Here is a 10,000-nt window from a genome sequence, read left to right on the forward strand (position 1 = left end):
GTCCCAGTCTGTATGGTTCTTGGCAAAGAGATCTTTCTTAATGCCTTCTTAAAGCTCTCCTGAAGCTCTCTTGGTTCTGTGGCTGCTGTGATTAAGAGCTTTTCTCCTGAGTCGAAGTCCTGATGCAGACGCCGGCAGTGGGTTCTGACGAGTGTCTTCCCCTAAGAGTTTGAAGATTTATTCCTTAAATTTATAGGCAGTGATAACAGTGTTGCTATCTATTTTTTAAAACATTCAAAGTACGTCCTTGACATCTTACAAGGCCTACTGCCATATTTGTGAGTGAAACAAATCATGTCTAAACATTTCAATAGCCCAAGGTACACATAACCAGGTAGCTCCACTTCCATTTAGCCTGTTTAACCTTAAAAGTATATTGACTTTTTCCAAGAGTATTCTAACGACTGTTAATGGTTCGGAACTCTTCGTTTTCATATATAAAAGATAATATATCTAGCTATATCTGATATCCCAATGGCGCCGGGTATAGCAAATTAAAAAAAACTCTATGCTCTGGCGAACGGCGGCAGCGCGCCGACTCCGAGCGCGTGATATCGGTCCATCAAGCCGAATCATTGCCTCGGGGCGTTTTGGCGCGGCGCGGCTGCGGACAGCCGCACGCCGCACATCGTGCGTATTGTTATGACGGCGATAGCCGTGACCCGTCGCCATTGGGATATCTTATGTTGCACTCTCATTGGCTAAACGTAATGCCCCTTTTTGACCATGTCAAGCTGTGCGATATTTTATGGAAAATGTTTTGGTGCATGTAGTAGCCTTGTAAAAATCTTTAAATCATTTTTCCCTTCCCTTTATTTCAGGAGACGTAAGATCCTGTTACCAACTCATTTGTTTTCTTTTGTCTTTCCTTCTCTTTCCTCTCCTTAGGGTGCGCCGCCCCACACTCCGCCCACGCTACTTCTGCCTACAATGAGGAACCCGAAGCCACGACCAACGACGTCAAAGACCCCGAAAGCTCGACCTGGACGAACGACTTCTCCGAAAGCAAGGCCTCGACGACCGACGACTCGAAGAGCACCACGACCCCCGCCGCTGCCAGCACCACGACCACCACCGCCGCCAGCACCACGACCTCCGCCGCCGCCAGCACCACGACCTCCGCCGCCGCCAGCACCACGACCTCCGCCGCTACCAGCACCACGACGGGTCCCAGATGCACCGGGTCCTTCGTCGACCTCGGCGCCATCGGCTGTTACTTCTTCTACGAGTCCAACATCAACTTCATCCGCGCACAGCTCTACTGCCGGGGCCTGAGAGCCGATCTGGCAACACCTTCCTCGCTGGACCCCCTGAGGCAATACCTCCTGGAGAACAACTACACAGGTGATTTGATGCCGTCGGCTGGTGCCGCTCAGGGCCCGCTGGGCTTTCGACACTGCAGTTGGTACAGACACACACACACGTGTGTGTGTGTGTGTGTGTCTGTCTGTGTCTGTGTCTGTGTCTGTATATGTATATGTATATGTGTATATGTGTATATATATTATATATATATATATATATATATATATATATCCCCTTGCCGACGGGTACGACGGGTAGACACGTGCTATGCCCACTGTTAGTACTTGTTTGATTGTTTTTTCACATAGATGGCTTTACTAGTACTAAGTCACCAATGAGCTAGTTACGAGTGTTTGCCATTTGCCTGTCTCGCCCGTTCACCCTTTTCTTTGATTTACGAAATATTTTACGTTATCTTATTTTGCTGTTATTAATATTAAAAAAAACATTATAATAATTATAATGTTTATAATAAAAATAACACCATCTTTCTTTCTTTCTTTCTTTGTTGGATTTCTTGGCTATCAACCAGCGGCATGTGGCCAAGGTTATTAAGCCAATGGATCCGATTTATTCTATCAATCTATATAAGGTCATAAAGTTTTGTCTCCCTTAAAAAAGCGATTACTTTACTGATGATTTTTTTATTATCTGATAGTATATTTGATATTGAAAATTCTTTATTTTTCATTCTAAAATAATTTTTTAGTGATTGTCTTTGGTTGGTGTAGAGTGTACAGGCAATCAAGATGTGGGGTAAGGTAAGGCTGATGTTGCAGTGGGGGCACTGGGGAGGGAAAGTTCTCTCGATATAGGGAGTGAGGTGGGTGAGTCTTGAAGCGTTGACCCTAAGGCGGGCCAACACCACCTCCTCCCTTCTGTCTTTCCTGTGGGATGTGTCCCACAGGTCTATAGTTTGTCTGATTTTATTTGTGAGTTGGAGGTTGGTCCACTCACTTTGCCACAGGAGATGTATTTTTGCTTTTATAAGAGACACAAAACACCTGAGATCTGTACGAACTATGGTAGTGTCCAGATCGCAAGTTGACCCGGCTAGTTTGTCAGCCTGTTCATTACCATGGATACCAGAGTGACCTGGTACCCATATTAGCTTGATTGATTTGTTGGCACCGTGTAACTTACGAATGATATAACCCAGCAATTCATTTTTAGTGGTTTCTAATGATTTAATAGCTTTAAGTGAACTTAACGAATCGGAAAAAATAACTATTCTATCGTGGGTCGTCGATAGTGCAAAATCAATAGCTTTATCAATGGCAAAAAGTTCGGCAAGAAAAATCGATGTATGATTCGGCAGTCTAAACTTTAGTTCACATTCAGTCGACCATACACCCGCACCTACACACTCATCTGTCTTGGAGCCGTCGGTATATATATGAAAAAAGGATAGATGTTTAATAAGGATCTCTCTGAACCTCTGGCGTACCTCACCCTCCGGCGCCATGGCCTTGGCTGATGGAAGCCAGGCTTCCATAATAGAAAAATTGGGGGTTTCCCATGGCGCTATATTTGACTGAACCAGGGTATCGATGGTAGAGAGATCTATACCGACTTTCTCGACGAGGTCGTGGAGTCTCGTGGCAAAGGGCCTAATGCCTCCATTGCCATTAGGGTGGCTCGGGTCTCGAGCCACCCTGGCGGCATAGGTCAGTGCTAACTGGCCGCGTCTGAGTCGGAGGGGAGGTACTCCTGACTCCACCTCAAGACGCTCGATCCGAGTACATTTTAGGGCTCCAAGACACACACGCAAACAAGCATTCTGCACAGCATCCAATCCTTTCAAACTTGTTTTCGATGCCGAACCATACACGATTGACCCATAGTCTACTTTAGACCTAATCAGGGCTTTATACACCATTAGCAAAGACTGTCTATCAGCTCCCCATTTGTTACCAGAAATGCACTTTAATAAATTTAGTGCTCTTTGACATTTATTCTTTAACTGACCAATGTGGTCTTTCCAATTGAGTCTACTATCAAAAAGTAGCCCAAGAAATCTTGCAGAATTTTGAATAGGTATTGGGTGGTTGTCTAGAGTTAGCCTGATGTTCGGCTTCCTCCTACGTGAAAAAATTACCCCAATACTCTTTCTAATGGAAAACTTAAAACCCCACTGGAGGCCCCAGTTATGAATCATATCCAGTGCCAATTGGATGCGATTTGCTGAGAATTCTGCATTATTGCTGGAATGCCATAATGCACAATCATCAGCGTACAGTGAGTATTTAAGATTCCGAGGAGGAGCTGGTAAGATGTCATTTATCATACATAGAAATAGAGTTGGTGACAAGACACTTCCTTGTGGGACCCCGTTTGCCTGGACAAAAATGTCCGAAAAAGTGACATTGTCAGAAAACAATTTGACAGAAAACGTTCTGTCAGAAATGAAATTTTGTATAAAACAAGGCAAGTTTCCACGTAATCCGTAAGCATAAAGTTTTCTGAGTAGGCCATATCGCCATGTCATGTCGTAGGCTTTTTCTATATCTAAAAATACTGATATCAAAAATTCTTTTTTGGCAATTGCCTCTTGAATATGACTGTCCAGCTTTACTAGTTGATCGAGAGTTTGGCGTCCCTTTCGGAAGCCGCACTGCTCGTCAACTAGCAAATTACTGGAATTTAGAAAATGCAATAGCCTACTGTTAACAATTCGTTCCATGACCTTGCATAAGCAACTTGTCAACGCAATTGGGCGGTAGGAGATGGCAAATCTGGGATTACCCCCTCCTTTCAATATGGGAATGATGTGGGCGAAGTGCCATGAGTTTGGAAAAGTGTGGCTTTTCCAAATTTCATTGTACACTTCTAGCAACTTAATCATGTCATCATGATTAAGATGCTTTATCATCTCATATCGAATCTCATCGGGGCCTGGGGATGTTCCTCTACAGGCTTCTAGGGCTCGGACAAGCTCATCTATTGTTAGATCTTTATTGTAATCAAGTTCATCTCCTGTGGCAAAGTGAATTGGTTGCAGCTCAGCCGCTTCCTTGATGGGCAGGAATGCGTGATGGTAGTTTGCTGAGCTGCTTGTATGAGAGAACTGCCTGGCGAGTGCATTAGCAATGTCTCTAGGTGAATCGATGTTATTTCCCTCTTCAATGATGTTATTGATTTTGAAAGATGTTTTTTTCTTATTGATTTTATTGATTGTGGACCAAACCTCTGATATTTTGGTATTGCTATTTATTGTAGAGACAAAGCTCCGCCAGGAGTCTCTTTTTGCTTGTCTTATTACTCTACGAGCCCTAGCTCTTGCTTGTTTATAATTGCAAAAGTTCTCATTTGTGATGTTATTTTGGAAAAGCCTGTAGGCCTTATTGCGTCGGCACAGCGCCCTGCGGCAATCTGGTGTCCACCATGGAACTCTATGCTTAACGCTATCTGTCGAAGTTTTAGGAATGGATAGCAAAGCTGCTTCTATAATCGAATTCTGAATATTGTTTACTTTATCATCAATGGTTTCTCCAACAAGTTCGAGCTTGACGCTCCTTGTGAAGGCGACCCAGTCTGCTTTTTTTACGTTAAATTTAGGCGCTGAAGGCGTTCTCACTGTGTCGCATGAATATTTAATCAAAATAGGGAAATGATCGCTTCCCAACGAGTCGTCAATGGTGTGCCACAGGCACTTGGCTGCTACTGATGATGAGACCAGTGATATGTCTATAAAGCTCAAATTCCCGGTATTATCGTCCACCCGCGTGGGACTACCATCATTCAGAAGGACTAAATCGGACTCGTTAATCAACTTAACTACTTGCTCACCTCTACCATCCACCCGTAGGGAACCCCATAACGTATGATGAGCATTAAAATCACCTAAAATTACTTTATTTTGAAACTGAACATATAGCCAGATACGTGCCATTAATTTTTACTTTGCATGCGACAAACTCCAAAGTAGAATCAATAGTCACTTCTGTAAAAGGGAGGCTTTGGTGGATGTACATGGCGACTCCGCCTCCACCCCTACCCTCACGATCCTTCCGACATAAATGGTAGTTCCTGAGCGATACGACCTCGTCAGAGACGAGGTTTGTCAAATGAGTTTCTTGGAGAACTATAATATCGGGAGCATAGGACGAGGCTAATAATTTAAGGTCATTTACTTTAGATCTAATACTTCGACAGTTCCATTGTATAATGGTTGACGCGATGATTACGTTTTATGGGGTTTGGAAGTGCCTTGTCCACCTGTTTTTATTTTCTTTTTATGGGAGGGAGGCGCCTCCTCTCCCTCGCTTCCCGGGGACCTCTCACGGGATGGTTTGGAGACAGAAGCCTCCATGTCCTGCACCTCCTGGCGAGGGAGACGACTGACAGACTGCGACCTGCTTCTCTCTCGAGAAACCGATCGCGAGCCAGACGAAGTCCTCACAGGAGTAGCCCGGACGGGGAGGTGCGCTCCGGACTGTGATTCGGTATCATCCTCCTTATGTTGTTTAGGCTGGGTTGATGCAGCCATTTGATCGACCAATTTTGTCAGTTGATAAACTTTAATATTTAATTCTTTAACGGTTTGTTTGAGTTCGGCAATTTCCTTATCCTTGGCTGCAAGCTGTTGACTGACATCACTTGCACTAGGAGTGTTGCTAGTTACCGCTGCAGCATAGGAAGTATCGGGTTTGTGTGTCAAACTTTCCACTTTCCTCTTAGCTTCAGTATAACTAACTTCATGCTTTCTCATATATGCCAATGTTTCAGTCTCCTTCTTCAGGATGCTGCACTCGGCAGATCCTGAATGATGGGGACCTTCACAGTTAGCACATTTAGAAACTTTGCTAGTACATGTGATGGTGTCATGGGCTTCAGCACATTTACGGCAAGTGAATTTAGAAGAATCTTTGTCAATACATCTTAATGAGGTGTGTCCGAATTTTTGGCATCTGTTACAATGCATTGGCTTTTGGACATAAGGTCTTACTTGTACACGTTCATAACCGACGTTGACATATTCAGGGATTTTATTCAAGGCAAAAGTCAAAAAACACAGTCCAGTTTTCGTTCGCACATTCCCGTCCTTCTTGGTCATACAATGAACGTCCACTACGTCTTGGTCCTTCATGCTCTCAAGAATTTCACTTTCATCCATCGTCCTCAAATCCCTGTGAAAGATTACTCCCTTACAGGTATTTGGGCCAATAGGAATAGTTACTTTTACTCGAAGATCATGAATTTGCGTCAGCTTAAGTAAATCCTTAATCTGGGAGTTGTATTGTACTTTAACAAGGAGGCTTCCATCTCGCAATTTTTTTACAAAATCAAAGTCGCCGTCCACTTGACCATCAAGGACCTTTTTGATGATAAAGGGGTTCACGTTCAGAAGCGACTGATTTTCATTCACGCATCTTACATTCGCGAACCTTGCATTCTGGGTGGGGATTGTGAAAATTGGTCGTCTCGTCTTGTCATTAGTGGGGGTTCCGTTGTTCGTCATCAGATTGGTCTTAGAAGGGTCGTTAGTCGCCCCTCCTCCTTGAGGAGGAGAAGGGGTAGCCGGGGTATCACTCATACTGGGTATCGGACCAGGTCCGACCCCTTTCCTCAAAATCGTAGTCCTGAAGGGACAAAAAACCTCTTAACTTTTGTTATCAACCTAACAGCAATAGCTAAGAGAGTAAGGCAGTTTTTCGTCCTCTACCCCCCCAGTGGAAGCCTGGTTGCGTTCTCCAGTACCACAGAGGGATCGAGTTATGTGTGGGACACTTCCTTACCGCCGAACTTGCCTAGGCGAAGGACGGTAATTCAATGCCCACCCCCCAAGCGAATACGGGAGTTCCGTGGAACTCCGGTAGGCTCAGGAAAGTCACATTATAAAGGAAAAGATTTCAGGACCAAAGAAAAAGTGCGCCCAAATGACGCCCCAGACTACTGGGCCTCCCTACCCAGGGGTCAAAGCCACAAGGGCTACCCTGGTGTAGAAGAGAGCTGCGGGTCTGGGGTGGGGTGCTGACTACTACTACTGTAGCCTCGTGTCACCTGCAAAGCAAGAGCACTGAAGGTGCTGGCAAAGCACAACAAATGTTTTGCAATTTACAGGATTTTACTTTACTCCAATTTACGTTAAGAAAAACTCAGAAACAATAATGTCAGGCGAGACGAGAGGCCCCGGGCTCCAGGGTAGCTCAAGTGGCGCAAGACTTATTATTTATTGTTGCTGCGTTTAAGCAAGGTGTTGTCTCATCAAAAGTTCGAACACGAGTGAACACCATCGATTTTTTTTTTTTTTTTTTTTTTTTTGGATTTCTTGGCTATCAACCAGCGGCACATGGCCAAGGTTATTAAGCCAATGGATCCTATTTATTCTATCAATCTATATAAGGTCATAAAGTTTTGTCTCCCTTAGAAAAGCAATTACTTTAGTTATTATTTTTTCATTATCGGATAATAGATTTGATGTTGTGAATGGTATATTGTTTATTCTGCAGTAATTTTTTATGGTTTGTCTGTTATTATTGAATTTATGGCAGGTTATGAGGATATGGGCTATTGTAAGATGGCTTGTGCAATGGGGGCATTGTGGAGGGAATCTTTTTTCGATGTATGGTGTGAGGTGGGTGAGTCTTGTGGCGTTTGTTCTTAGGCGTGCCAACACCACCTCTTCTCTTCTTTCTCTTCTGTGGGAGGTGTCCCACGGCTCTATTGTGTTCTTGATTTTGTTTGTGAGTTGGAGGTTGGTCCACTCACTTTGCCACAGGAGATGTATTTTTGCTTTTATAAGAGACACAAAACACCTGAGATCTGTACGAATTATGGTAATGTCCAAATCGTCAGTTGACCCGGCTAATTTGTCAGCCTGTTCATTGCCATGGATGCCAGAGTGGCCTGGTACCCATATTAGCTTGATTGATTTATTGGCACCGTGTAACTTACGAATGATATTACCCAGCAATTCATTTTTAGTGGTTTCTAAGGATTTAATAGCTTTAAGTGAACTTAATGAATCGGAAAAAATGACTATTCTATCGTGGGTCGTCGATAGAGCAAAATCAATAGCTTTGTCAATGGCAAAAAGTTCAGCAAGAAAGATCGATGTATGATTCGGCAGTCTAAACTTTAGTTCACATTCAGTCGACCATACACCCGCACCCACACCCTCATTTGTCTTGGAGCCGTCGGTATATATATGAAAAAAGGATAAATGCTTAATAAGGATCTCTCTAAACCGCTGGCGTACCTCACCCTCCGGCGCCATGGCCTTAGCTGATGGAAGCCAAGCTTCCATGATGGAAAAATTGGGTGTTTCCCATGGCGCTATGTTTGACTGAACCAGGGTATCAATAGTAGAGAGATCTATACCGACTTTCTCGACGAGGTCGTGGAGTCTCGTGGCAAAGGGCCTAATGCCTCCATTGCCATTGGGATGGCTCGGGTATCGAGCCACCTTAGCGGCATAGGTCAGGGCTAATTGGCCGCGTCTGAGTCGGAGGGGAGGTACTCCCGACTCCACCTCAAGACGCTCGATCCGAGTGCACTTCAGGGCTCCAAGACACACACGTAAACAGGCATTCTGCACAGCATCCAATCCTTTCAAACTTGTTTTCGATGCCGAATCATACACGATTGACCCATAATCTAATTTAGACCTAACCAGGGCTTTATATATCATTAGCAAAGACTTCCTATCAGCTCCCCATTTATTACCAGCAATGCACTTTAATAAATTTAGTGCTTTTTGGCATTTATTCTTTAACTGACCAATGTGGTCTTTCCAATTAAGTCTACAATCAAAGAGTAGACCAAGAAATCTAGCAGAATTTTGAATGGGTATTGGGTGGTTATCTAAAGTTAGTCTGATATTTGGTATCTTTCTATGTGAAAAAATTACCCCAATACTCTTTCTAATGGAAAACTTAAAACCCCACTGGAGGCCCCAGTTATGAATCATATCCAATGCGAGTTGGATACGATTTGCCGAGAACTCTGCATTGTTGCTGGAATGCCACAATGCACAATCATCGGCGTACAGTGAGTATTTAAGATTTCGAGGGGGAGCTGGTAGGATGTCATTAATCATACATAGAAATAATGTTGGCGACAAGACACTTCCTTGTGGGACCCCGTTTGCCTGGACAAAAATGTCCGAAAAAGTGACATTGTCGGCAAAAAGTTTGACAGAGAACGTTCTGTCAGATATGAAATTTTGAATAAAACAAGGCAAGTTTCCACGTAATCCGAAAGCATAAAGTTTTCTGAGTAGGCCATATCGCCATGTCATGTCGTAGGCTTTTTCTATATCTAAAAATACTGAAATCAAAAAATCTTTTTTGGCAATTGCCTCTTGAATATGACTTTCCAGCTTTACTAGTTGATCGAGAGTTTGGCGTCCCTTTCGGAAGCCGCACTGCTCGTCAACTAGTAAATTACTGCTATTTAAAAAATGCAATAGCCTACTGTTAACAATTCTTTCCATGACCTTGCATAAGCAACTTGTCAACGCAATTGGTCGGTAGGAGATGGCAGTTCTGGGATTACCCCCTCCTTTCAATACAGGAATGATGTGGGCAAAGTGCCATGAGTTTGGAAAAGTGTGGCTTTTCCAAATTTCATTGTACACTTCTAGCAACTTAATCATGTCATCATGATTAAGATGCTTCATCATCTCATATCGAATCTCATCGGGGCCCGGGGATGTTCCTCTACAGGCTTCTAGGGCTCGGACAAGCTCATT

At 43.7% G+C, this 10,000-nt stretch overlaps 1 protein-coding gene across 1 annotated transcript in view; it reads left to right on the forward strand.

The window, feature by feature from the left end:
- Positions 1–10,000, forward strand: part of LOC125039022 — a 36,684-nt gene that overhangs the window by 21,612 nt on the left and 5,072 nt on the right. Inside the window, exon 6 of the mRNA XM_047632741.1 lies at positions 889–1,344. Coding sequence (XP_047488697.1) covers positions 889–1,344 — 456 coding nt within the window. The remainder of the gene's footprint in view (positions 1–888; positions 1,345–10,000) is intronic.

Source organism: Penaeus chinensis, chromosome 26 (assembly GCF_019202785.1).
Source record: "Penaeus chinensis breed Huanghai No. 1 chromosome 26, ASM1920278v2, whole genome shotgun sequence".
Taxonomy (NCBI): domain Eukaryota; kingdom Metazoa; phylum Arthropoda; class Malacostraca; order Decapoda; family Penaeidae; genus Penaeus; species Penaeus chinensis.